Raw genomic sequence first — 24,955 nt, forward strand, 5'->3', positions numbered from 1 at the left:
AATGGTTGTTGCTTGTGACAACGCCAGCTTAACATTGAGGAAAAATTCTAAGGAGGCGGCCGGGATATTCCTAGCATACCTGAATGCTAGGACTGACGAGCACCCAAGGCCCAAGCCACAAGGCAATTCAGAAAATTTTTGGGTAGGGGAAACGGAAGAAAAGTTCATGTTTGTGAACCATAATCTCCCCCACGAGTTGAAAGGGCCTTTGATAGAGGTCATCCGTGCTAATAGGGATTTCTTTGCCTGCAGCCGACATGCCAGGGATAGACCCAAACTTCATGTGACACCGTCAGGCCGGAAGCACACCCTATGGTGCAAAGGAGGAGGAAAATGTCGTTGGAAAGAGCAAGTAAGGTAGCCAAACAAACGGCTAGCTTGTTAGAAGCCGGTTTCATTAGAGAACTCAACTACTCCACATGGCTATCAAATGTAGTTCAAGTTAAATAAACAAATGGGAAGTAGAGAATGTGTGTCGATTATTCAGAATTTAGCAAGGCATGCTCGAAGACTCATTCCTCCTCCCCAACATAGAGAACTCAACTATTCCACATGGCTATCAAATGTAGTTCAAGTGAAAAAAACAAATGGGAAGTAGAGAATATGTGTCGATTATTCAGAATTTAACAAGGCATGCTCGAAGACTCATTCCTCCTCCCCAACATAGAAGCCTTGGTGGGTGTGGCGTCGGGATACAAGTTCTTAAGCTTCATGGACGCATATCCAGGATACAACAAGATCCCTATGCACCGACCAGACAAGGACAAGACGGTGTTTTCTTGATTTTATGTTACAAGGTCATGCCATTTGAACTTTAAAACGCAGGGAAAACATACCAAAGGTTAATGAACAAGGTCTTCAAGGAACATATCGACAATTTGGTAGAGGTCTACGTTGATGACATGCTAATAAAGACGGTCGAGTTGAGTAGCCTGGTAACTGATTTGCAGTTCATCTTTGACTCACTCCGAAAGCACAGCATGAGATTGAATCCCCTGAGGTGCACGTTCACCATGGAAGCGGGAAAATTCTTGGGGTTTATGATCACCTAGAGGAGAGTAAAAGCCAACCCAGACAAGTGTAAAGTCATCCTTTGCAAGCAAGCCCCGAATGAGTGAAGGATGTGCAAAGACTAGCAAGGAGGTTGACAGCTTTATCTCGTTTTCTTGGAGCGTCGGCAGCCAAAGTTCTACCTTTTTCTAACTTGATGAAAAAGGGGACATCCTTTGAATGGACCCTATCTTACAAAGAAGCTTTCAACCATTTCAAGAAAATCTTTTCGGAGATGCTGGTTCTCGAGAAATCGAAAGCAGGGGAGCCCTTGTTCCTGTACCTAACAGTCACAGAAGAAGCCATGGCAGTTGCATTGGTACGAGAGGATGGCAAGCAACAACAGCCCGTGTATTTCACAAGCAAGGTGCTCCAGGGTGCACAGCTGAGGTACACAAGGCTAGAAAAAGTGACTTTTACCTTGTTGATTTCTTCCCGAAGCCTGAGGCAATATTTTCAAGGGCGCCTGATCACTCTGTGAACCGACCAAGCGATCCGACAAGTCATGCAGAAGCCTAACCTAACGGGGCGAATGATGACTTAGGTAATAGAGTTGTTCCAATATGTTATCTGGTATGAACCCCGACACACCATCAAAGCATAAGTAATGGTGGATATCTTGGTTGAGGTGACCGGCGATGCTCCTGAAGTCCCAAGCACACGGTGGAAGCTCCATATGAACGAAGCCTCCAACCAAGCGTTTGGAGGAGTTGAGATCATTTTAGAAAGCTCATAAGGAGTGACTTACGAGCAGTCTATTAAATTTGAATTTCCAGTCTCTAACAACCAATCAGAATATGAAGCTATTATCGAAGGCTTAATACTAGCCAAAGAGGTCGAAGCAGCAAAGCTTAAAGTTAACAGCAACTCACAGTTCGTAACAGCCCAGGTAAACAGGACATACCAAGCTTGGGACCCATTGTTGCAAAAATATTTGGAAAGAACCAAACAATTGTACAAATATTTTGTGGAGGTAGTGGTCCAACATGTACCCAGGGAGAGAAATGTCAGAGAAGACCTCTTGTCAAAATTGGCGAGCACCAAGTCTAGAACGAGAAACCGATCTCTCATCCAAGGCTTGATAAAAGAGTTGTCGGTGACCCTGTGCTTGACTCAAAGTCTAGAGGAACCTCCTTTTTGGATTAGCCTGATTCAATGGTTTCTCGAGGAAGGAATGCTGCCAAAAAAAGGGGGAAGAAGCTAAGGTCATAAGAAAAGAGGCCTCCAAATACACTGTGGTACAATGGCAGCTATACAAAAGAAGACTCGGCCAACCCTTGCTGAAGTGTCTGCGACCCAAACAGGCGGAGTATGCATTAAAGGAGGTACGTGAGGGGTGTTGTGGGCACCATATAGCGGGAAATTCTTGGCTCGAAAGCTCATCAAAGCTGGCTATTATTGGCCCTCCATGATGACTGATGCCAATGAGTTCGTTAAGAAGTGTCGTAGGTGCCAAGAAAACACAAGTTTTCACAAGGCACCGGTGGAAGAGCTAAGCTCCATCCTGGCCTCACAGACTTTCTCCCAATGGGGAGTCGACCTGCTGGGCCCCTTCTCGACAACCCCAGGACAAGTCAAATATCTAATTGTGGCCATAGATTATTATACCAAGTGGGTGGAAGTGGAGCCCCTAGCAAGCATATCATCCACGAATTGCCAGAAATTCCTATGGAGACAGGTGATCGCGAGATTTGGAATTCCCGAGATTGTGGTGTCAGATAATGGAACACAGTTCTTCGACAAAAAGTTTGGAGAGTTTTTGTCAGGCCTTAACATCAAGCAAAAGTTCTTTTCTGTAGAGCACCTCAAAGCAACGGGCAAGCCGAGGTAGCAAACAAGATTATTCTGAATGGACTGAAGAAGCACTTGGATCAAAGGAAGGGTTCCTAGGTAGACGAGTTAGCCTCAGTTTTGTGGTCTTATAGAACGACACCACAATCCTCCACCAGGGAGATGCCCTTCCGGCTTCCCTATGGAGTGGATGCTGTGATTCCTGTTGAATTAGGGGAGCCAAGTCCAAGACTGCTATTGGGAGGAGGTGACAAGACGACTGAAAAAGACTTGATAAATGAAACCAGGGCACTGGCCCACTTGTCGGAAGCAACATTAAAGCAAAGGCTAACACTAAGGTACAACCGCAAAGTTCTCAATAGAAGATTTGAAGAGGGAGACTTGGTGCTACGACACAATGATATTGGTCCACCAACTCCAGAAGAAGGAAAGCTCTGGACCCTTCAGAGTAAAAGAAGTGCATGGAAAAAGGCACTTAAAAGCTGGAGCGGTTAGACGGGAAGGAGGTACCAAGGACCTGGAATGCAACAAACCTTAGGAGATTTTACTCCTAGCGGTCTGACGATCTCCGGTCTCCACGGTTATCTTTTTCTTTCGCATAAGTTCATTTAAATGTTTCCATTTTCATTTACCTTGTTTTACTTTTCGCAAGTCTACTTGTATTGTCATGACTTAGTAAAAAACAAAGGTACTTTTTCTCTTTGCCGTTAGAACGGGACGGCGGCAAAGACTTTTAATGAGGCCCATTTTTAAAAGACATTCGTGTTCTATTTTGAGATTTATTAATTGTTACCAAATTATCAAATCGGCTTCTCGGGATTGATCACCCCGAGAGCCCCTACACAAAGACACACGGATATCCATTATAATACGGTTAAATGGCCAAGTAAAGAAACAATATAATAGTAAGCAATCATTACTAGATTTTTTAAGCATACAAAATTCACAAGTTATGAAACCTGAAAACTGGGGATTCGAAAGGGCATCACAACGGCCCAACAAGAAACAAGTTCAGGAATACAAGGGCATCACATCGGCACGATAACAAAAGAGGATCAAAAGTTATAAAGTTCAGAAACATGTCATTTCCTCAGCAGATTGACAATCTTGCCATATTGAATCATCTTAAAGGCACCAACAACAAAAATGTCAAAGTCGGGAGCAAGCAAAGAGACCTGGGCCTTGATCGCCTCCTCGGTAGCAGCTATGGCATCCCTGGCATCCTTGAGGATCTCTTTTTTTTTCTTTTTTACGTTTGTGGCCTCCTAGCAAGTAGAATCTTCCGGTTTCACGGCCTCAGCTAGCATCTCCTCCAACTCCTTCACTTTGGCCTCCGCTGCAGTGGCCCAACCTTGAGCATCGTTAAGTTGCTTGGAAAGGGAGGGATCCCGATCAACGAGGCGATTGATCTCTTTCGCTGCCTCCTTCGGCTTCTTCTCGCCCTCGCCAAGTCGGGTCCTCATGGCCTCTCCCTTGGCCTTCCAAGTTGGAAATATCTTTTTTAGAAGCTCTATATTTTTCCTCCAGAACTTGGGATTGAGCCAAAACTGGCTCCACTTTTTTAGTGATGGCGACGGCCTGGAGAAGAATCCGATACGTCCACCTTGCTTGAGCGGCCAGATCCTCGTCTCAGAATAAGTTCTCAGTATTCGGTAGGAGCTGGGAGGTAATGAAAAATCTGGCGTCAAAATTTTTCTCCATTACGGTGAGAACTTGTCCTGGGCTAGAGTTGGTTTTCCCTTTCTTGGGGTTGGAGATGACGATCACTTCTAGATCTGGCTCGATCATAACCCCCTTACCCCAATCTGCCGATAGGAGGCTGAGATTGAAGTTCACCCTCACCGGGGGGGGGGGGGACCTCAATTTCAGGGGTAGGGGTGTCTGAGTTATTCTCATCATCTCTAGGAAAAAGATGAATCATCAAACGACTCAAAGAAGTGTGTCTGAAAGCCATCCCAACTACAAAAGGAGGAGAAAAATAAGTTAAGAAAAAAGCAAGTTATGAAATCAGGAGCAAAACAACAATGCACAAAGCGGGAATGGAAAAGCAGGAGGGCAACAATAAAAGACAGGATCTTACCCACACAATCGCGACTGGCCTCTCGGTCACCCACCAAGAGATGAGGGTTGAGGTTATCAGAACTAAATATTGCTAGCAAAACGTTAACGATTTATTGGTTATGCCGACCTAACCCATCATAGGTCACTTTTATTAAGTAATTGGAGACGGCACTGAAGCTCTAGTAGGTTGGCATACGTCTTTCTCCCTCAAGGGTAAGCCAAAAAGGATGATGACCTTAAGTTGGCCTTACTTTGAAAAAAATTCTTTAAAACCATGGAACGAATCCTCGAAAAGACCGAAGATTCGTCGGTTTTGCACGGCCAGAAAAGAAAGGTACCCCTTTTTATGCTTACCCTCTCGGGAGGGATTTTTAAGTAAGAAAAAGAAGAAGAAAACTATGACGGAGGCCGGGAGCTCTATATACTCTGAAACCATCTCAAAGCACCGGATGGCAGCCCAACTGTTCGGATGAAGTTGCGAGGGAGCAACGTCACACCGGTTTAAGAGGCCAATGATAAACGGAGAAAAAGGAAGCCAAACTCCCAGAATTGTGTATATGGACTTGTACACCCACATCCAATCGAAAACCCGGAGAGCCTCAAGGTTGAGTTGACAAACACGCTCCTGGGGACCCAACACGGAAACATCATAGTTGGATTCCTCGAGACCACCCCCGCATAATGCTCTCGAGTTGCGAAGCTCTTGTAAATCTTTCGTGGTCACCTTGGAGGACGTGCTCGTAATATCAGTTGTACACCAGGCATAACAATTCATGAGAGATTGCTACGCCATACTTATAGTTAGGGCACTACTTATGTTAAAATGGGAAGTCGGAAGCTCGGCACAAGCCAAAACTAAAACTAAGTTCTTCTACGACACTACTATCCGATACTATACCATTTCTAGGCCTAAATACAAAAAAGAGATACATACGACACCCCTTAAGAACTTGCTATCAAGCAATAGTTCGATCTAATCAAAAGCAGCAACCAAAAAAGGCATAACAACAATGGCAAATGGCCAAAATCAACATGACAATCTCAGAATCAATGTGTAATAGCAATGAAAAAACAGTCAGAAAGCAAAACAAAAAGGTAAATAAACAATGTTACTTACTAGTAAAAACAGATGAAGGAAGTCGCAAAGGAAAGAGTGAAGGCACTACAAGGTAAAAATGAAATCCATGAAAATGAAGAAAGGAAGGAGAGGATGGCGAAAGCACAAAGAAAATAGGGAAAGTAATAGTGATAGCAGTTACGGAAATGAAAAGGTAACCGTAAGGTCAGGAACATAACGGTCCTTTTTACGTGCTTTTAAATCACTCATAAAGGGCATTAAATGCTCCTAGCACGGAAACCGAAAGCGATCCCTCCAAGCAACGGCAAGGGGAAACTCACACGCACGAAGAAGGTGCTAGAAGCATACACCTGGCAGCCGAGGTCACGATCAGAGGAAGCCAACTACGCGAGAAGACACGAATCAAGTTAATGCGCCAACTACGATTCTCACGACTTGCCACATTAGGAGTACTGTTCTGACCCAACCCAATAAGGGCCAGAGGTCCATTTGGCAGATTGCCGACTCGGCGGATCCCCGACCTGCATAAGCCAAAGTGACCCATGCATCACGCGATCTCCTGGGGAAGTCCTGGATAGTTGGCAGAAATTTTCAGGTATTTGGGCCCAAATGAAGGGGTCCACTCGGATACAGTGAATAAAAAGGGAGGGACCTACCCCTCCTCAAGGTACGTCACATTCTTACCCTAATTAGCCGCCTTTTTGTACGAACACTTACTTTGGCATCGGAGTGTCCTTGCAGGTGGCCCCACCTGCCGATCTACCGACATTCGTGGACGTCATGCCTCTCTGCGACGAGTGCACTCAGGTCCCGCTACTCACCATCAACCTTTTCATCCAACCAACCGATTCAATGAACCGACGTACAAAATTATTGAAATTTAAATTTTGCATCTTTTTTTATATAAATTTTTTAATTTTTGGTAGTATGACCATTCGAAAACTATTTGTCACGGATTATAATTTTATTTAAGAGTTTGATACTGATTAAGAACTACCACATGTACAAAGCCAATATTTGAATCTCCTAAACTTGTTTAAATCCACCTATGAGCTAAATCATAAAAAATGCTATATGCATATTAAAATTAACCATTAAATAGTCACTATGTAATTATATATAAATATATAGATATATATTTTATAAATATAGTTGATTGTTTAATTAATTAATTAAAAATTTTAAAACTTAATTTAGTTAAGGGTGAAATTTAGGAAGAAGGATGTTAGGGGCAGTAACTTTTGTGATTTGTAGCTATCAAATAACCATTAATAATGATTTTAATAGTGTGAGATTGGTGTTGACTCATTTTTTTTTGCTGGTTACGTACTGGTCAGAATTTAACAAAATTGTTGGATCTCTAAACTTTTTTATTTAGGAAACATTATGATTCGGAGTTGCTAAAATTAATTTCCCGAAATGCCGAAATGGCGAGTAGCATAGTGTTGACAGCAGTTGAGCTTCATCTTCATTCACAGTTTCAACTTGAAGGCATAATAAAGCTACGTATAATATCATATCATCATAATCATAAAATCCCAAACATCATCAATAGCCTAGTAACTCTCCATCAACACAACACCATCTGAGATCTGCTTCACTTCATTTCCGAATTCCGATCTTGCCCCCAGATCTCATACTCCCAACAACAATGCACCAATCCAACTAAACAGAACAAAACAAGAAAAAAGAAAACCACAATGGGCGCGAACCAATCGGACCAAGTTGCCGGAAACGCATACGAAGAAGAAGAAGAAGAAGAGGAGGATGAAGAAGAGGACGAAGAAGACAACGTGGCAGCTAGGAGGGGTCTCATAAGACCCCCTCAGCTACTCAACAACCGCCACGTGGCAAAGAAGCTTCTAGAACAAGAACCCGAGATCCTGCCGTGCCACGCGTCTGCCTCCCCTCTCTCCCCGCAACTCTCCTCCCTTGGAACCCCGCGCCTCGGCCCTTCCATCAAGGTCTGGGACCCTTACAACGTTCTCGCCCCTCCGCCGCCGCCGCCTATGCTTCCGCCTCCGTCCAACGATGCGGACGACGAGCACGCTGAGGCGGTGACGACGGAGGTGTTCGTGATCAGCCACGGGGAGTGCGAGCTGAGCCTCAGACCCGATTTAATTTCGGGTCGGGTCCCCGGTGCGGGCCTGACTCCGAATGGCGAGAGGCAGGCGAGGGCGTTGGCCGTGTTCTTGAAATCTCAGGGCGTAAGGTTCAACGCGGTTTATTCTTCGCCGTTAGATCGGGCTCGGTCAACGGCTGTCGTTGTTTGTAAGGTACATATTCATATCCCTTCTTTTTTTAACACATGTAATATGATATGATGTGAGTGTTGATTATCGAAGCAAAACATTGATTTGTTGTTGTGAATTATGTGAATGAAGAAAAAGAAATATTAGAATTTTAGAGAGCTTTGCTTCTATAGATTATAGTGGTCTAACACTTGGTTTGTCCAAATGATTCATACTTTGTTTTCGTTATATGATGGGTTTTGAACTTTTTGAATGAAGAAAGGAGAACATTTCAGCATTGCTCGAACTGGATTAGTCATGGACTATTGAAATTGTACTTGGTTATTAGAACATTGGATTTGTGTTTGAATTGTTAGTGTCTAAAGTAATCAAAACTTTCGGAGAAAAATGTTAAATTGTTTCCCTCTTAAGAATAATCAAATCTCATTATGCTATGGTATGGAAGCTGAAGATGATGATCTTATGGAATTATTGTTTGTTGTTGGGCAGTGTTCAATTCAATATTGGTTATTGTATCTGTTAATAAATTTTTGACTAGCATGAAGTGAATTGACCCATACCAATTGATGGTTACATGGATGTGCTCGGTTGAGGGCTAATGATAAGCTTGTGATTGTTTAGCCATTCTGGCAAGATAGTATGTACTGTGGTGAGAAATGGTGTTTAAAGAGTACCCTCTTGACAGTATATTGTCAGGTCATTGATGTTTTGCAACTTAATTTTGAAGAGTATGGGTGAAAAACTAATAGACAAACGACAGGAATAATCATTGGAGTGAAAGGTATCTTGGATCATTTGGTTGGAAGGTGAAAATAGGGTTGTAATTTTGATGAATGAGAATGAACTTGGCCATTAAGGGGATGAATACAAAAGAAAGAGAAAAGGGAGAAGAAGGGGGGGGGGGGGAGGATGCAGCATTGGGGTGTTGAATCCATTGCAACTTGGAAGCTGTATGTGTGTCATAGGTAGAAAGAGGGTATATATAAGAACATGGATAGCTGGTTATAGTTATTTTTCGTTCCACTTGAGAACTATAATAGGAGAGCATGTTATTTGTTATATATGCTAGGTGCTATGTCTCCGTAAGATTGTAATTTTAACACATTGATAAGCAATAAATGTGGTAGTCCTTAATGGAGGAGTAACTTAGAATTATACGGATGCGTATGAAACTATTCTTCAATATTTTCACTAGCAACAAAAGTGGATGCCATATTAAGGTTGGACTGGAGTCACTTGCTAAGTAAATCTTTAGAGCAAATTACGTATGTGCGTGTGTATGTTAATTGGGACGGTTCTGCAATTTTAGGTCAAGTTGCCTAACTGGCTATTGCTGTAGACTGTTGGTGTGTTGCTATATGTTTATTGGTACCTTGGATGAGTTAAAATTAGAAAAGATGCTGAAGAGCATTAGCTCGCATTAACTGAGTTCCTTATTTATTCTGCATGATTTAAGTATATATATATATATATAGAGAGAGAGAGAGAGAGAGGGTTCTGTTCTAAGAATTAATGCATCTGGCCTGGGTCATATAAGACATGGAGATGAATTTATTGTAGATTGTATTCATATTTGCAAACTGTATGTTTTCAGAATTTTTCTTCTAGTAGATGTAGCACTGCTGAGTGTTGATAAGGCAGGGAAGAGATTGTATTACTGAATCTAGTGCTTGAAATCTCATTTATATAGCTTTATTTGTCAGGAAATCAATTTTTTGGAGGATCAGATTCAGTCCTCAGACGCCCTTGTAGAGATGAGTCAAGGGAATTGGGAAGGCTGCCTTCAATCAGAAATATATACACCTGAAATTTTGAGGATCATCGACAGGTTCCAGCCAGATTTTGCTGCACCTTCTGGAGAATCACTTAGACAAGTTGAATTCCGCATGGTTCAGTTCTTAAATGGGATTGTTCTCCGACTGCCTGAAAAATTGAGGATTGATCTATCCTCCCATCACAATGAAAACAACCAAACATTTGTTCAGCAAGATTCCCATCCTCTGACGAATTCTATTCACGACCAGGATGGACCCCTTCATCCAACAACCCAATGGGATTCGCTCCACAGGCATAGGCCAGGACTCTCCAGGAAAAAATCTGGTAAGAGCAGGCTACAAGTCGTGACAAACACTGGCGATGATTTTGAAGATGATATATCTCCTAGGCAAGTCAACCACCAAAGTGCGCTGCACAATTCATTCGGTGGCTATAATGCATCTGTTTCTTGTATAGGCATATTTACTCACTCTGCACCGATAAAGTGTCTCCTAACGGGACTTCTTGGATGTAGTCCATTGCTGTCACAGAAGTTCTGCATCGGAGATTCTTCGGTAACAGTGTTGCAACATTCCTTGAGAACAGGATGGCAGATAAAAAGGTTGAATGATACAGCACACCTTAGGCTTCTCTAGTTGAAGCAGCTTTTACATATAGGGAACAGGATTTTGGTATTTATTGGGATTTTTACATATTTAACTTGGTTGTTGGTATCCACCAATCACCAATACACTTGAAAGTGGCACCTTGTGTTGTAATTTGAGCTTTGGTTGACTCCAAAAGGAGTAATTATGGAATATTTGAGATTGTTGTATCAATTCTTTTGTATTTTTATCTTTACTAAAAGTTGCTGCTGTACCTCTACATGGCATGTATTCATGTACTTTGAAAAAGATACAATTGCTTTGGAATTCAAAACTTAGACGACATAGTTATTTTATTCTCAATCTAAGATCTATCATATCAACTATTAGATTATGTTCCAACACTGTCTTGGGATCCTTCGAATTCAGTTATGCCTGTTAAGTGCAGTCAAGTCATCAGCGGGAAAACTGAGAGTATGCCCCATATTCTTATCTTTTCTGTTTTATTTGCAGTTTTTGTCACTTGCTCTGTGGACCATGATGAAATCCATGTTGTCATGTGAGTCTATCACATGGTGCTGCTGATATTTCAATTACATTTTCATCATTCATCGATTCAGATCTCATCCTTTAGTATGTTATCCTCTTAATGGGATTTATTCAGCTAACAAATGCATCATTATTGCTATACCTTTGATTTTTGGCTACTCATGGTTAACATATTTTGGTTTATAGTCTGCAAGAGTTTGAAGTGCTCATCTCTTAAAATTTTACATATATTTTCACCTTGGCTGTGAATATCGAATAAGCTTCAGATGGTGGTAATATTTTCAGAGTTGCGTTATATATATAACGCTGGCATTGAGCAGATTTACATTTTATACCCTGTTGAATGAATTTATACAGTATTTTTGTATTACACAATATGTATAATATAATTTTTATTTTTCCAGAAAATGTAACATCATCTCACTCAATAATAGATAGTGTATAATGGATGCAGTGTGAATTAATATTCACAATACACCAATATATTATGCATAACAATTTTCCTTAAAAAAATGGAGGTTGTCATTGAATGTATCATGGATTCCATGTCACATTCTCACATGGGGGTAGGGTAGGGTTGGGTAAGAAAAGCTACAAATCCGAAATTAACGGGTCCTAGAATTAGCATGTGAATCGTTAACAAACCTCACCGTTCTTGCAATAAATGGTTGTGCATTGCAGAGTTTCAGTTTCTTTGTTTTTTCACTTGGGAAATGGAATCTCCTCCGTACTGAAGACAACCGACAGATCAAGAAAAACATAAGGTTTTAATAAATACGTATGCTTACACATTGTTTGGATTGAGGGATTTTGAAGGGAAAGAAAATGGGAGGAAAGAAAATGAATGGAAAAGTAAGTTTTTTGTTGTTTGGATAAAAAGAGAAAATAGAGAGGAAAGAAAAAAATAGTGTGGGACCCATTAAATTATTTTCTTTCCATAAATGAGAAGAAAATGGAGAGAAATGGGAGCAATTTAAATAAAATTACACATTTACCCCTTATCATTAATAAATTATAATTTACATATAATATATATAAGGGTATTAATGTAATTTTATACTATTATGATTTTCTTTCTTCTCACTTTTCTTTTCATCCAAACAAAAGAAAACTTTCTCTCTATTTTCTTTCCATCCATTTTCTCTTAATCCAAACAACATACAAATAACTCTACTTTTCCTTCTATTTTCTTTCCACTCATTTTCTTTCCTCTCATTTTCTTTCCTTCCATTTTCTTTTCTATATCCAAACAAAGCCTTAGAGACAATACAAAAAACGAAGAAAGTAAATTGTTTTAAATATACTAAGTTGCCGATGAAGTTTGACATCTGGGTTGGAAATATATGTTTAATTCATAGTGAATATAAAAAGTAAAAACTCATATAGTTATAGGTGAATTTATGATATAATACTTTTTTTTTTTTTACGAAAGATAATAAACTCGAACCCGCAATCTCTTAATTGAATATGGGGAAATTATGCCATTTGAACTATAACTCATTGGTATTTATAATATAATACTTAAAATTAAAGATTATCAAATAATAATAATAATAATAATAATGGCTTATTTATATTGTGTCTCAAGAGTTAAGAGTACAAGTTAATATTACAACTTAAAATTTTTTTAATAGAAATATAAAAAATTTAAATTTTTAATATATTTATTTTATATTTATTAAAAAAATTTAATATATCCCATTAATAATAAATTTATCATGTGTTTTTGAGAGCGTTAATTTGCTCATCTCTATCCACATATTCCAAACTATTGTATCTTATTCTAATCATTTCTATCCGTTTTTGTAATAATTAAATAACACTTTAAAATTTATATATTTGTATATAAATTAAAATAAAAACATAAAATTCACTTTATATATTTTTTAAATTTATTAATTTTTATATATTTATATTATATTATTATTATTATATAATATATACTCCGGGATAAATAAGAATGGATTTACTACGATCTCACCCTGCCCACCAGAAGAAAATCCATCCCACCTTGGATTGAGTTATTACCCGCGAATTCGAATACTACTACCAAATCTACTGAAAGATATATGTTTTAGTGTGCTTATTAAAATTATAAATTAAAAAGATTTTTATTAAAAATATAAAAATTTAAATTTTCAATATATTTATTTCATATTTATTGAAAAAAAAATCGGTATTGATAATAAATAATAAATTAATAATTCGACGTATATTATTCTTGTGCCGCCTTTATAAGTGGTAAATCTACGTGAAACAAGTTGTATCTTGTAACAAAATAAAATAAAAGAAGTAAATCCTCGCTAGACCCGTGATACTCAACGAAAATAAAATTGTCACAACATGCACACTAGTAGAGTAATTTCTTATCTTCCCCCTACTATTACTTAGCACACACTTCCACACTTGTCCCATAACCAATTGCATTATCATCTAGCTTTCTGTTTATAGAAACTTGTGAGCAATTCATGGCCACCATGACCAAGTTATGTTCCTTTGTCTATCTCTTTGTCTTGCTTGCCAATTCAGAAGCTCTCAGTTCAACCACGGAGGCAACAATTCCGGCATCTCCGGGTATCTTACCATATGTGACGGCGCCCGATATTTCCTCATTTTTCCCCGCTCCAAGTGACAATCAACCAATGAGTAGTGGTGATGCTCCGTCGCCGATGCCAAGTTCCGGCGAGTTCGACGGCAGGATGACTTCCAGTTCAACTAGGTTGAATTATGCCAATGCCATTGTAGTTATGATGCTATGTAGCTTCTTCATAATAATTAAGTACCATAACTAATGCTTGAGCATACATGTACACTATGGCTGGTATGCGTATTAAGTAGTACCCACTATAGCTAGTGTTCTTTAATTTCTTTCTGTTCGTTAATCTATGTTAAGAGAAATACATTATAGATGCTATGTATCTTTCTAAATGTTGGGCAATACTTCACATCAGATTCAGCGGTTCATTGTGAAAGGCTTCAATGAATTTGTAAGAAAGTGAGAGTATAATTCTCCTTAAAGAATCATGTACAACAACATAAAAATACAAATATACTTTATAATACCTAAAAATTGGAAAATCAATTCCAATCTCACTCCTACACACGCTCACATGTTCCATACAAGACGCAATGAAGCACTTTCTCCCTTTGATCACACTCAGACTTGAATCAAACAAAACTTTTGAGCTTCTTCTCTTTTTCATTCTAGATTTTTATTGCATTGTCTTTCCCACAAGGATCATTTCGAGTATTCGCTTCCATATTTGATGCTTTTGTCAGCATATAAACTAAGGAACAAGACAAAAGTAAGGCTTCTTAATTAATTGAAGGATCTCAATGCAAAATTTGCTCATTAAGGTCACAGGTAGAGCCCCCAACAAGCTCTCCAAAATAAAATATCTCATGCTTCTTTGTGTTAATTTGAATGGAACTTACTTTTCTTGATTTTCACTTCTTGAGTTCATCTTTTTTTATTTTTGAGTTTGATTATTTTCCTAAACGTGTTTGATTATTACCTTTAGCAATGTTTGATTATAATTTGGTTATGTGCTTTGATTTGTATTTGAGTTTGATTATTAGCCTAGTTAATATACATTTGTTGTTAAAGTAGTCATTGTGAGTGCTCCATTGCACTTGAGCGAGTACCACTTGCTTGTAAAAATGCGAGAATGAAGATATGCCTTTCCTTCTTGTGTTTTTTATTTTTAACCTGTTAAACTTGGCTTAATCTTGTTTCACATTAAACACACATTAGATTACTTCAAATTTTAGGGATGTCAGATGTGGGACATAAAGGCATACGAATTTAATCACATATCACAAATGATCTTAAAATCAAGTAAAAAAAACTGTATTTAATACCAACTATATATTTGGTTTAGATTTTTTTTTTATGATTTATTTCGAACTAGTTTATTTTAATGGTTATAATTTCTAATTATCTGTGTTTGATTAACATGAGTTTGAACTTTAATTTAGATTTTGGTATTTGATTATAGTTGAATTTTAAATTATGATTTGAAATGAGTTTGATTATAATTTAAATTTTTAACTTTGATTTAGATTCTTAAATTTGATTATTATTCTTGATGTGTTTGATTATAAACGTATTTTAAAGTATAATTTGAACCATGTTTAATTATAACCTGGCAATAAATGCAAAATGAAATTTTTTAATAATTTGTTTACACTTTTTGAAAACAATATTTTCTTCAATTTTGCTACCTTGCCTTTCTCAAACTATAATGTTCATATTTCAAAACGCTTAAATATGTTGATATGAACATTTATCTATTCTCTTTTATGTCTTGTTATTTTTTTAGAATTTAGAGTGTCATTCCATGTTAGTTTTGGAGGATCATTGCTTGTATTGAGTTAATGCATTTAGCCATATGATTATATTTAGTTGTACTATACTACTTTTTCTACATATCTTATTTACTATTTTGTTTTGCATATTGCACAATAATCTAGCCCTCAATAGAAATCAATTAATACTTAACAAATCCTATGGTTTCGAGATTTGGTGATAAAAAAATTTTTTACAATTTGAAAAAAGACAAATCTTGCACTACAAAAAAAAAAAAAAAACGTTAAGTAATATCGGATTTATTGGTGGATTTTTCGAAAATTATGAGTAAAAATTCGTTCCTTGAATAAATTACTGTCAGATTTAAAATTTTGTCGCTCAATCTGACGGTAAATAGAAACACAAAAATTTACTGTCAGAAAAATCTAACGGTAACAGGATTTAGTGAAAAGCGTTGTTTCGGTAACGACGAACACTTTACCGTCAGATTTTTTCGCCAGTAAATCCGACGGTAAATTTGGGATAAAATTTAAACGCAAAATCTTTCTCCCTCACTTTTGCAAACTCTCTCTCTCACCTCTCTCCCTTTTGTCCGTTGAAAAAGGATGCGCTGCCATCACCTGGAGTTGCCGTCACCACCGGTAAGCCACATTCTCATCGTAGATCGTCGTTGTCACTGCTGCTGGAGTCTCCGTGAAAAGCCTCCGCTGTGCCACTGCTGTTAGGTTCCCCTTCTCGTCGATCAGAGGTCGTCGCCTTATCGCTATCACTGCGGTTGAGGTCCACCATGCGTAAGGTAAGGTTGTTGTCTATTTTTTCTTTTGGTTATTCATTATGTTACTAAATCCTAGCTCCACCACTACTGTAGGTTTCACTGCTACTTCTTATCACTATCATGTCTCCACCATTTTGCAGCCATTATTAGAGATAATTTTTTTTAAAGTTTTTATATTTTTTCATATTTTTTTTTTAAATTTTGTTAGATATTTTATTAAATTGATTATATTTTTTAATAAAGTTTGTGATTAGGGATGTGGCAAAATCTGAAAGAGAAGTATTGACGTGAGTTTTTTATTGAGTGTTAGGTGAGTATGTATATATGGGAGTATTTACTAGAATGAAAAGGGTTTGATCAGTTGGCGCGTGACACATAAAATGAGTGATTAATTTGTATTAGACAGTGTATATATATAAAAATACAAAAATACATTATAATTTATGTATATAATTGATTTTAGTATATGTTAGAGTATAATTAGGATTAATTAAGATTAATTAGTATCAATTATATTTATTTAGTATATCTGTATATTTATTATAGGATATTATACTTTTATTACTTTAATTCTTCTAGCACCTATATATACCATTCTATATTGTAGCATTCTCAACATATTGAATAATACAAAATCACTTTCTTCATATTATTCTCTTATTTCTAACATGGTATCAATAGCATAGGTTTTTTTTTCCCATGGAAATTAGTTCATAGCCCCTTGTTTTTCTTTTTTCGACAGTATTCTTTACCCTTGTTTTTTGATCATTTTCCGACGCTTTGGTTCGTCACTGCCCTTACCACCGTCTTCATCTTGTCGTTGCAAGTTCAACGACCCAGACTTGTCGCCGGAAATCACCAGACGCGTTGCCTCAAGGTCATTGTCTGTTTGCTTATCTTCGTCCTTCCAGGCGCTCCCAGCGCCGTTGGATCAACACCCATGATCAACAGCCCAGAAGCGTCACACGTGTCCAGATATGGCGCCTCCAACCAACCCGTGTTCGACCTGCATGTCAACCCGGCCTGGTCTGCTTACTGACCTGCGCGCCAACTCCTCTCTGCGTCAGCATTGACATGTCTTCCTCTTCCTCTCACACGTCACCATGTGTCCTCTTCTACTAATGTGGCTGTTGACGTGGCATATAGTGGGACCCATCCTAAGATTTTTTGGTGAGGTCTTTTCAATATTGACTTTCGTTTCCTCAATTTTTGTTCTGATCTTGCATTTTTTTTCTCTCTTTCATCTTTGTATCTACTATTATGGAAAAATCAGATGTCTTTGCTGCCACAGGCAGAAAGAGTAAATTCTGTCAAAACTGTAATCGATCTCGGCACCTCTTCTCAGACTATCCTTCTATTGAATGTCGCAAATGCAAACAGAAATGTCACATTAGCTACCATTGTCCAAACATGTTCTGCCATTATTGCAAGCTCTTGAGACACTTGATTACTACCTGTCCTACTCACTCACTACGTTCAGATCCGAACAAGTATCATTCTCGTCCCAACTACTTTAAGAATGTGCTCGCTTCTACTGCTGTTGTTGTTGGTAATGAATCCACCAACTCTGCTTCTCTCAACCCACCTTCTGTCTCTCCATCCGGCATTGAGTCTCTTCTTAAGCAACTTTTCTCCTTTTTTGGTAATACCTCTGCTGCTCTTTCTACTCCTCTAGGTAATTATAAATGGTATTTTGATTCTGGTTGCTTTCATCACATGTCTCTTTTGCGTCATCTTTTCTCATCTTTGTCTACCATTACAAATGTACCTTATGTCAACAACACTGCTGATGGTTCTCTCTTGCATGCAACAACATAATGATTTTATTTCACAGTCAAATCTTACTCTCCCTAACACTTATTTTATTCTAAAATTAAACTTTAATCTTATTTCTATTGGTCAACTTGTTGATCTTAGTTTTGATGTTAATTTTTCTATTTCTGATTGTCGTGTGCAAGATCGTCGAATGGGACAGATCAACGGGACTGGACATAAGGTCGAAAGTTTGTTTAAACTCAAAAATTTTCGATGTACAAATAATATTTTTATGTTGATCTATAATTTTGGATTTTTTTTGTTCTTAGAGTACATTTATAAAATAATGACATTGATTTAGTCTCAATTTTTTAGTCTTTGTCTCACTTCCAAACACAGCCTTAAACGACTCAGACAAGATATACTAATTTTAAATTTTTGTTACACCAAGTAATTAATAATAATACCAAATGCGCAGCTTCTTTTGTTTCCATTTCCACCGTAATCATATGCAGCTTTAAATTTCAATTGAGGAGGGATAAGTAAACAATGTATATTGTAAACAATGTGAATAACAGTTTAAAAGAAAAAGATAAATTTAAATTTAAAATTAAATTTGAGGTAATGACCAAATCAGTACCTGAAAGATTCAAATGTTGACATTTTGGTACCTCACTATTGTTATTGACAAAATGACTTTAAAAGATTTTAAAATTTGACAAGCGTATCCACGAGTTCACCGGAGCACATTTCCGGCAAGCACAGTGCTGATGTGGCCACCGTGTTTTGGTGACTTGGCAAACCACCCCCAAAGTTCCCTCCTAACGCACACTCCCTCCCATTCCCTCTCCCTCCCTGTCGCAGCCCCCATCTCCAACGCACACTTCTCCCTAATCGCAGTCCCCGCTGCATCACAAGTCCCTTCCCAACGTACACTTTCCCTTCCTCCCTCAACACCACCGTTCACAGCAACAACAACTTTAACATCAACAGCAACAACAACCTCCACCACTCTCTCTCTCTCTCCACCACTCCCACTTCCCCAACGCACACTTCCCTCTCCCTCCCTCAACACCACCATTCACAGCAACAACAACCTCAACATCAACAGAGTTGTCCCAAATCATGAATTGTCCCAAATTTTTAGGTTAAATTATCATTCAAAAAGATTAATCACAATAAAATTTAGAAACAAATTCATATACAATAATCAAAATAAAATAAAATAAAATAAAATAAAACTTAATACAGACACCACCAAAGCAAGAATAGAAGAAGAACACCAGACACAGAGGGGGCAGGACACGATAGAGCCAAGATGGAACCCAGACAGAGGAGGCATGGCAACGACTGGGGGCTAGCAGCAAGCAGATACAAGCAGTGAAGGCGACAGCGGTGAAGGCGTGCAGACAACGTAATGCTACAAAGGAGACACTGGCGGACGCAGAAGACCTGACGACGAGATGGCGACAGTGCGGTGTCGATGACACTGGCTCTGTAAGATTGAGAAGGTTGAGCTCTACTGCTATTTTGGAGGAGAGTGAGTTGAGAGTGTGAGACACTGTGTTGGGAAGGGAATTAGAATTCAAAGAGGCAAGGGAAGGGGATTAGGGTTTAGAAAGGGGGATTTTGGACTGAGGAGGGAGGAAGTGCGTTGGAGATGGGGAATTAGGGTTAGAGAGGGGGAGGGAAGAATTTTAGGGTTGGGGGGTATTTGCCATGTCATCAAAACGCAGTGGCCATGTTAGCACTGTGCTTGCCGGAAATGTGCTCCAGTGAACTCGTGGATACGCTTGTCAAATTTTAAAATCTTTTAAGGACCATTTTGTCAATAACAATAGTGAGGTACCAAAATGTCAGCGTTTGAATCTTTCGGATACTGATTTGGTCATTACCTCATTAAATTTCTTAATTAATTAAATAATTATTAACAGATTCTCTTTCTTTATTCATCTCCTTCTTCTCCTCTCACCTAATCGTTAGATCCCTTTTTCCTTTTTTTTTTTCTTTTTTTGCTCGCGGCCTTCTTCGTCATCCTTATTTTCGCCGTTCGAGACCCCGACGAAAAATTTATTTGCCTTCTTTCCGAAAGTTCTAGATTCTTCAAAGCGCCTTCTGACGACAGCGACAACATGGAAGAAAAAATTCGTTGGGCCATTTTAATTGCTGGTTCTAATGGCTACTGGAATTACAGATATTAGGTACGGTCATTTTTATACTTTCGTTCTTTTAAGTTTCAATTTTTTTATACTTTTTTTTTCAACGCTTTCTCTTATCAATATTTTGTTTCTTTTTTGTTTGACTATTTAGTATGAAATTGATAAATTATTGTTGGATGTTCATTTTATTAAGTATTTAGATGGTTATTTTTTATTCTAAAGTGAATGTTTATTTAATTTAGATTGGATTTAAGTAAATATAATAAAATTTGATAGATATTTATTTTACTAAGTATGTAGATAGTTATTTTCATTCTAAATTGATAGTTTGATGGCAAAAAAGTTCAACGACATTGAAACTGACTAGTGAGGGAAGAACCGATGCACAGTAAGAGTTTGGGAAGGAGTATACAATGATTACAGTTTGCAAACGGGAATTTGTATAAAATTGATTTTGTAAAATTGATTTTGATGAAAAGTAAGTTTGGGTTAACGTGATTTATGTTTGGTAATTTTTATATCAAAATTGATTATAGTAAAACAAATGATGTTTGGATTATACTACTCAAAATCACTTTTAGATGAAAAATTACCAAAAGAGACATCAATTTAAATAATTTTTTTTATATGTATGCAAAGTCAGAACACTAACAAAAATAATATAAAAAATATTTATCATATAAATAAAATAAATACAATAAAAAAATATGAAAGAGAGTACTATAAATTTTATAATATCAAACAAAAAGAAAATATTCTATAATTTTTCTAGTACTATTAGTACTCTTTAATTTAGTATTATTTTGGACTATAAATTTTCATTATTTATGGCTTTATTGTTACTTATAATTAATTTTTTTATTTATTTTGTCCTTTTTTAGTTTTTTATATGATCATAATTTATATTATACAAAATTTTGATAATAAACGTAGTATATAATAATTACAATTACAAATTTTATAAAGTCATAATAAAAAATAAAAAAATTTAATACAAAACAAAAATAGAGTACATCAAAAAATAGAAAAAAATCATACAGATAAGAAATAATAAAAATTTCATAAAATTAACAACATATAAACAAAAAAATACAATAAAAAGTAAATAAAATTTTTATGAATAAAATCAAATAAAAAATAAAAAAATTTCATACACAACATAAATATAATGCAAGAAAGGATAAAAAAAAGAATTCATATGAAAAAATAATAAAAATATCCTAAAAAAAGGTCAATAACATTTGTCATATGAATAAAAGAAATACAATAAAATAAATAAATAATTATATGAACAAAGCCAAACAAAAATAAAAAAAAAATTTATAAAAAATAGTATAGTAAATAATAAAAAAAACTTATAAAAACATAACATGAGAAATCAGAACACTACACAAATAATATAAAAATATTTATCATATAAATAAAAAATATAACTAAAAAATACAATAAAAACATAAAAATTTAAATGTGAAAATGAGTATTAAAAATAATAAAAGAATTAAAATATTCAATTTACTAGTGATTAAAACAAATTTGAACTATTTTAATGAAAAAAATTGTAACTAAAAACTACGAAGAAGTAGGAAAAACTATAAAGAATTATTATGAAGGTAATAGTTAGTGGTATCCTTTTTATAGAAGAAAATGAAGGATAGGGTTGGTAAAAAAGAAATAAAATTTTCAACTAATTTTCCAAAGACAATAAGCAACCATGAACGTGAAACGCAGAAGCTACAAATTTTAGCTTCTCCTGGACGTGCGTTTAGAAGCAGAATCAATTCTGCGTTTAGGAAAATAAAAATGGCCAAACATAAAAGTGAAGCTTTCAAGAAGCTCAAACGTGCTTCTCTCTTCCCCAACGTGTTTGCCAAACACACCCAAAAGGATTAGAAAGTGAATGATAAAATATAAAATGTGAAAATAGAATTTTTAAAAGGATAATTTATAATGGATTATTTTGTTTACTTTTTGTGGGTCATAAGTACAACCCATTATTCAGATTTTCCAGAGCCGATTCCAATTTTATTGTTAAGGAACTTATGCGCTAGCTTGATTTTGTTACGGTTGTCTATGATAGGCATTCAATTCATTTCATATATTCAGCTCCCCATGATCTTCCCTCCATTACTCCCACTTTGAAGAAGAAACACACACACAGAGAGCTCCAAAACCTGTTTCCCAATTGAATCGAAATCAATGAAGGATTGAATGAAGACACCACTCCAATCTGTTTTCAGAACCATAACCATTCGTGCTTACTCATCACCACCACCACAACCAACAAAATGGACCAAAAACAAGAACCTCACGACAATGTTCCACAGGTACGTGGACAAGACCAGCGTCTCTTCTTGGAACTCCATCATTGCCGACCTCGCCCGAAGCGGCGACTCCCTCGAGGCCCTCCGCGCCTTCTCCTCCATGCGCAAGCTTTCCCTCATTCCCAACCGCAACACCTTTCCTTGCGCCATCAAATCCTGTTCTTCGCTCTTCGACCTTTGCGCCGGAAAACAGACCCATCAACAGGCTTTCGTCTTTGGCTTTGAATCGGATCTCTTTGTTTCCTCGGCTCTTATTGATATGTACTCTAAGTGTGGCCATTTGGAACACGCCCGAAACCTGTTCGACGAAATTCCCCAAAGGAATGTGGTGTCTTGGACTTCAATTATTGCCGGCCATGTCCAAAATGGTTGCGCTGCTGAGGGCATTCGCTTGTTTAAGGAGCTTTTGGTTGAAGAGAGTGAGAATGTGGGGTGTGTTCAGGAGGAGGAGGAGGATCGTTTCGTGGATCCGATAGTTGTAAGTTCGGTGCTTTCGGCTTGTTCGTGGGTGCGGCAGAAGAGAACTACTGAAGGGGTTCATGGTTTTGTGATTAAGAGGGGGTTCGACGGGTGTTTAGGGGTTGGGAACACGTTGATGGATGCTTATGCAAAGTGTGGGGAGATGGGTGTGTCAAGGAAGGTGTTTGATGGGATGATTGAGAAAGATGCTTACTCTTGGAACTCTATGATTGCTGAATATGCACAAAATGGATTGTCAGCTGAGGCATTCAATGTTTTCAGTGATATGGTGAAGAGTAGCAAGGTCAGTTATAATGCTGTGACATTGTCGGCAGTGTTGTTAGCCTGTGCAAATTCAGGAGCTCTGCAGGTTGGGAAGTGCATACATGGTCAGGTATGCAAAAATTTGCTCCATGGATCCTGTTTCAACACTTATTAAGAATCTTGCTGTAATTTTTCTTCAAACTTGTTGTCCACTTTGTTATAATTTTGTACAAAATCTAGTTTATGGCCCAGGTGAAAATTGCCAATCTAACTAGTTTCCTTTTACTATAGGTTATAAAGATGGATTTGGAGGATAATGTTTTTGTAGGTACCTCTGTAGTAGACATGTACTGTAAATGTGGGAGAGTTGAGTTGGCTAGAAAGGGGTTTGATCGCGTGAAAGAGAAGAATGTTAAGTCATGGACCGCTATGGTTGCTGGCTATGGAATGCATGGTTGCGCAAAAGATGCTTTGGAAGTCTTCTACAAGATGATAAGGTCTGGAGTCAAACCGAACTACATCACTTTTGTGTCAGTTTTGGCTGCTTGCAGCCATGCTGGTCTGTTGGAAGAAGGATGGAATTGGTTTAATAGAATGAATCACGAATTTAATGTTGAGCCTGGAATTGAGCATTATTCGTGCATGGTTGATCTTCTTGGCCGTGCTGGTTATCTTAATGAGGCTTATGGATTGATCAAGAAAATGAAGGTGAGACCTGATTTTATAATATGGGGTTCCCTTCTTGGGGCTTGTAGGATTCACAAAAATGTGGAACTAGGGGAGATTTCTGCTAGAAAACTATTTGAGTTAGACCCAAGTAATTGTGGGTACTACGTACTACTCTCGAATATATATGCTGATGCTGGACGGTGGGATGATGTCGCGAGGATGAGAATATTGATGAAAAATCATGGATTGCTTAAAACACCTGGATTCAGCATAGTTGAACTTAAAGGTAGAATACATGTATTTTTAGTTGGTGATAAAGAGCATCCTCAACACGTTAAGATTTACGAGTATTTGGACAAATTAAATGTTAAGCTGCAAGGACTGGGCTATGTACCTAACGTAACATCAGTGCTTCATGACATTGATGATGAAGAAAAAGGAATGGTTCTAAGAGTTCACAGTGAGAAACTTGCTGTTGCCTTTGGAATCATGAATTCAGTTCCTTGTGCAACTATCCAGATCATAAAAAATCTTAGGATTTGTGGTGACTGCCATGCTGTAATTAAATTGATTTCCAAGGTGGAAAACCGAAAAATTATTGTCAGGGACTCAAAGCGGTTTCATCATTTTAAGGATGGGTTCTGTTCTTGTGGGGACTATTGGTGACAGCAATGGAAATAAAGGGAGTAACGTGTTCATTGTACATTACTGTCTACATAAACAATGCTTTACGAGAAGCTTCATGGACGTAAAGTCATATTACCATTGCAACTTTGCATATCTATCTGGAACACGGTGTTCAATTTGATTTGGAATGAGTAGTGGATCGATTAGTTCAAAGTTAGTGTAATAATTTTCAGTTGCCCATATAGATAGCTTATTCCAAGTTCTAATAATTATGATAGAAGGATACGGCAGGAGCTCAATAAAAGCAAGTGTGAATAATGAATAGCATATAGACGAAATTTTGACTTGAGAACATCATAGATCATTAAGATTGTGAAAAACAAGAATCTCGCGCCTATATTTACCCTCAATTCCACGGGTATATCTTTGGGAATTTATTCAACATTTATGCACAAGAGTTTGTTTGAATTATTGTG

General features: G+C 37.4%; 3 protein-coding genes across 3 annotated transcripts; all 3 read left to right on the forward strand.

Annotated features, from left to right (window-relative positions):
- The first annotated feature begins 7,356 nt into the window (after positions 1 to 7,356).
- On the forward strand, positions 7,357 to 10,955 carry LOC107604852 (uncharacterized). The gene is made up of 2 exons (XM_016306558.3): positions 7,357 to 8,256; positions 9,936 to 10,955. The coding sequence occupies exons 1-2, from the start codon at positions 7,681 to 7,683 to the stop codon at positions 10,641 to 10,643; spliced, it is 1,284 nt and encodes a 427-aa protein (XP_016162044.1). The 5' UTR covers positions 7,357 to 7,680; the 3' UTR covers positions 10,644 to 10,955.
- A 2,469-nt stretch (positions 10,956 to 13,424) lies between these two features.
- On the forward strand, positions 13,425 to 14,046 carry LOC148562764 (uncharacterized). The gene has a single exon (XM_088491849.1). The coding sequence runs from the start codon at positions 13,610 to 13,612 to the stop codon at positions 13,931 to 13,933; it is 324 nt and encodes a 107-aa protein (XP_088347975.1). The 5' UTR covers positions 13,425 to 13,609; the 3' UTR covers positions 13,934 to 14,046.
- Positions 14,047 to 22,109: 8,063 nt separating this feature from the next.
- On the forward strand, positions 22,110 to 24,692 carry LOC107604850 (Tetratricopeptide repeat (TPR)-like superfamily protein). The gene is made up of 2 exons (XM_016306557.3): positions 22,110 to 23,313; positions 23,475 to 24,692. Exons 1-2 carry the CDS (start codon positions 22,348 to 22,350, stop codon positions 24,516 to 24,518), a joined length of 2,010 nt encoding a protein of 669 aa, XP_016162043.1. The 5' UTR covers positions 22,110 to 22,347; the 3' UTR covers positions 24,519 to 24,692.
- The last annotated feature ends 263 nt before the right edge of the window (positions 24,693 to 24,955 follow it).

Source organism: Arachis ipaensis, chromosome B6 (genome assembly GCF_059453495.1).
Source record: "Arachis ipaensis isolate K30076 ecotype BB chromosome B6, ASM5945349v1, whole genome shotgun sequence".
NCBI lineage: Eukaryota > Viridiplantae > Streptophyta > Magnoliopsida > Fabales > Fabaceae > Arachis > Arachis ipaensis.

Bases quoted from the DNA above. Each gene is read 5' to 3' on its own strand.
- LOC148562764 (XM_088491849.1), top strand. From the start codon at position 13,610: ATGGCCACCATGACCAAGTTATGTTCCTTTGTCTATCTCTTTGTCTTG.
- LOC107604850 (XM_016306557.3), top strand. From the start codon at position 22,348: ATGAAGACACCACTCCAATCTGTTTTCAGAACCATAACCATTCGTGCT. The intron at 23,314-23,474 runs GTATGCAAAAAT...CTTTTACTATAG, and splicing joins GGAAGTGCATACATGGTCAG to GTTATAAAGATGGATTTGGA.
- LOC107604852 (XM_016306558.3), top strand. From the start codon at position 7,681: ATGGGCGCGAACCAATCGGACCAAGTTGCCGGAAACGCATACGAAGAA. The intron at 8,257-9,935 runs GTACATATTCAT...TTTATTTGTCAG, and splicing joins CGGCTGTCGTTGTTTGTAAG to GAAATCAATTTTTTGGAGGA.